We start from the raw sequence: 2,065 nt of genomic DNA on the forward strand, positions 1-2,065 counted from the left end.
TACTCAGTGTCTCATATTTCCGGCCTAAACTTAATTACTCAGAAAATTCCCAAAACGCTAAATATTAACTCATTAATATTTCTAATACTAAAAATATTAAAATTATCGATTAAATGTCGATCCGCTATCCCGAACTAATACCGACTAAATCACCCCAAAACGCAAAAATTTCAGAAAACATCACAAATGTCTAAATTAAGCAAATAATTATTTTTTCGGGCGTTACAACTTACACCTTCCTTTGTATAACTTACCCCCTGAACTCAAAGTCTTTTAAAAAAGGTTTTTTTCTATTCTTTTAGCCTTTCTATAAATTGGATAAAATAAAAGTCGGTGGCGACTCTAGCTTACCGCGACATTTTTAAAAGGTCAGTTCTCCCACCGTATTACAGCAACCTTCCAAAGAGAGAATCCACCTGTTTTCAAGGGCACTCATGATCTTGATGGAGCATTGACATGGCTAAAGAAGATTGAGAGAATCTTCCGCGTGATGGACTGTACTCCAGATCAGAAGGTTCGGTATGGGACTCATATGTTGAGGCCGATGACCGGTGGCTAGAGACTCGTCAAAGGGTGGAGGCTAATGGTGAAGAGATCACTTGGGTTGTGTTTTGTAGGGAGTTTTTGAGGAAGTAATTTCCTGAGGACGTCCGTGGAAAGAAGGAAATCGAATTCCTTGAGTTGAGGCAGGGGAATAAGTCGGTTGTGGAGTATGCTGCTAAGTTTGGTGAGTTGGCTAAGTTCTACCAACATTATGATGGACCAACTGGTGAATTTTCGAAGTGCATCAAGTTTGAGAATGGATTGCACCCAGAAAGTAAGAAGGTGATTAGTTACCATAAGATTCATGTCTTTGCTGATTTGGTTGATAGTTGTCAGATTTATGAGGAAGACAACAATGCTCATTATCAGGTTATTAGTGAGAAGCGAGGCAAGAGTCAACAAGGTCGTGGCAAGCCTTATGATGGTCCAGCTGGTAAGGGGAAGCAAAAAGCTACTGAGGGAAATAGAACTAGTGGGGGAAATTCTCCTGCTGGTATTGTGTGCTTCAAGTGTGGCAAGGCTGGTCACAAGAGCATTGTGTGTACTGCTGGTACTAAGAGATGTTTTTGTTGTGGTAAGATTGGACATGAAGTGCCTGAATGCAAGCATAAGGAGATGGTCTGTTTCAACTGTGGTGAAGAGGGACATAATGGAAGCAAGTGTCAGGAGCCCAAGAAGGAGCAAGCTAGTGGAAAGGTGTTTGCCTTGTCGGGAACTCAGACCCCTGGTGAGGATGCATTCATCATAGGTACATGTTTCATTAATAGTATTCCTTTAGTTACTATTATTGATATCAATGCTACTCATTACTTTATCTCTGCTGATTGTGTTGAAAGATTGGGTCTTGTGTTGTCTGCTATGAACGAAGAGATGGTTGTCGATACTCCGACTAAGGAATTGGTGACTACTTCTCTTGTGTGTTTAAAGCGTCTCATATCGATTTTCGATAGAGACTTTGTTGTTGATTTTATTTGCTTGCCATTGAGAGGTTTGGATGTAATCTTAGGTATGAATTGGTTAGAGTATAACCATGTTCATATTAATTGTTATGACAAGTCTGTGAGGTTTTCTACTCCTGAAGAGGAAGGTGTTGAGTTGTTGTCGGCTAGACAGTTGCGCATGTTGATGAAATAAGAAGTACAAGTGTTTAATTTGGTTGCATCGACGCCTGTTGAGAATCAAGCTATAATAGACGAGTTGAAGGTGGTGTGTGAATTTCCTGATGAAATTCCTAATGTACCGCCTGAGAGAGAAGTTGAGTTCTATATTGATCTTGTACCTGGTACTAGACCCGTGTCAATGGCACCGTATAGGATGCTTGCATCAGAGTTATCTGAATTGAAAAAGCAATTGGAAGAGTTGCTTGAGAAGAAGTTTGTGAGACCTAGTGTGTCTCCGTGGGGAGCTCCAGTGTTGTTGGTACATAAGAAGGATGAAAGTATGAGACTTTGTATTGATTACAGGCAATTGAATAAGGTGACAATTAAGAACAAGTATGCACTTCTAAGAATTGATGACTTGA

The 2,065-nt window shown here is 40.1% G+C and overlaps 1 protein-coding gene across 1 annotated transcript; it reads left to right on the forward strand.

Moving 5' to 3' along the window:
* The first annotated feature begins 490 nt into the window (after positions 1-490).
* On the forward strand, positions 491-1,677 carry LOC131604694 (uncharacterized). The gene is made up of 3 exons (XM_058877119.1): positions 491-514; positions 646-1,291; positions 1,412-1,677. The coding sequence occupies exons 1-3, from the start codon at positions 491-493 to the stop codon at positions 1,675-1,677; spliced, it is 936 nt and encodes a 311-aa protein (XP_058733102.1).
* The last annotated feature ends 388 nt before the right edge of the window (positions 1,678-2,065 follow it).

The sequence above is a fragment of the Vicia villosa genome, linkage group LG5 (assembly GCF_029867415.1).
Source record: "Vicia villosa cultivar HV-30 ecotype Madison, WI linkage group LG5, Vvil1.0, whole genome shotgun sequence".
In the NCBI taxonomy this organism is placed as follows: domain Eukaryota; kingdom Viridiplantae; phylum Streptophyta; class Magnoliopsida; order Fabales; family Fabaceae; genus Vicia; species Vicia villosa.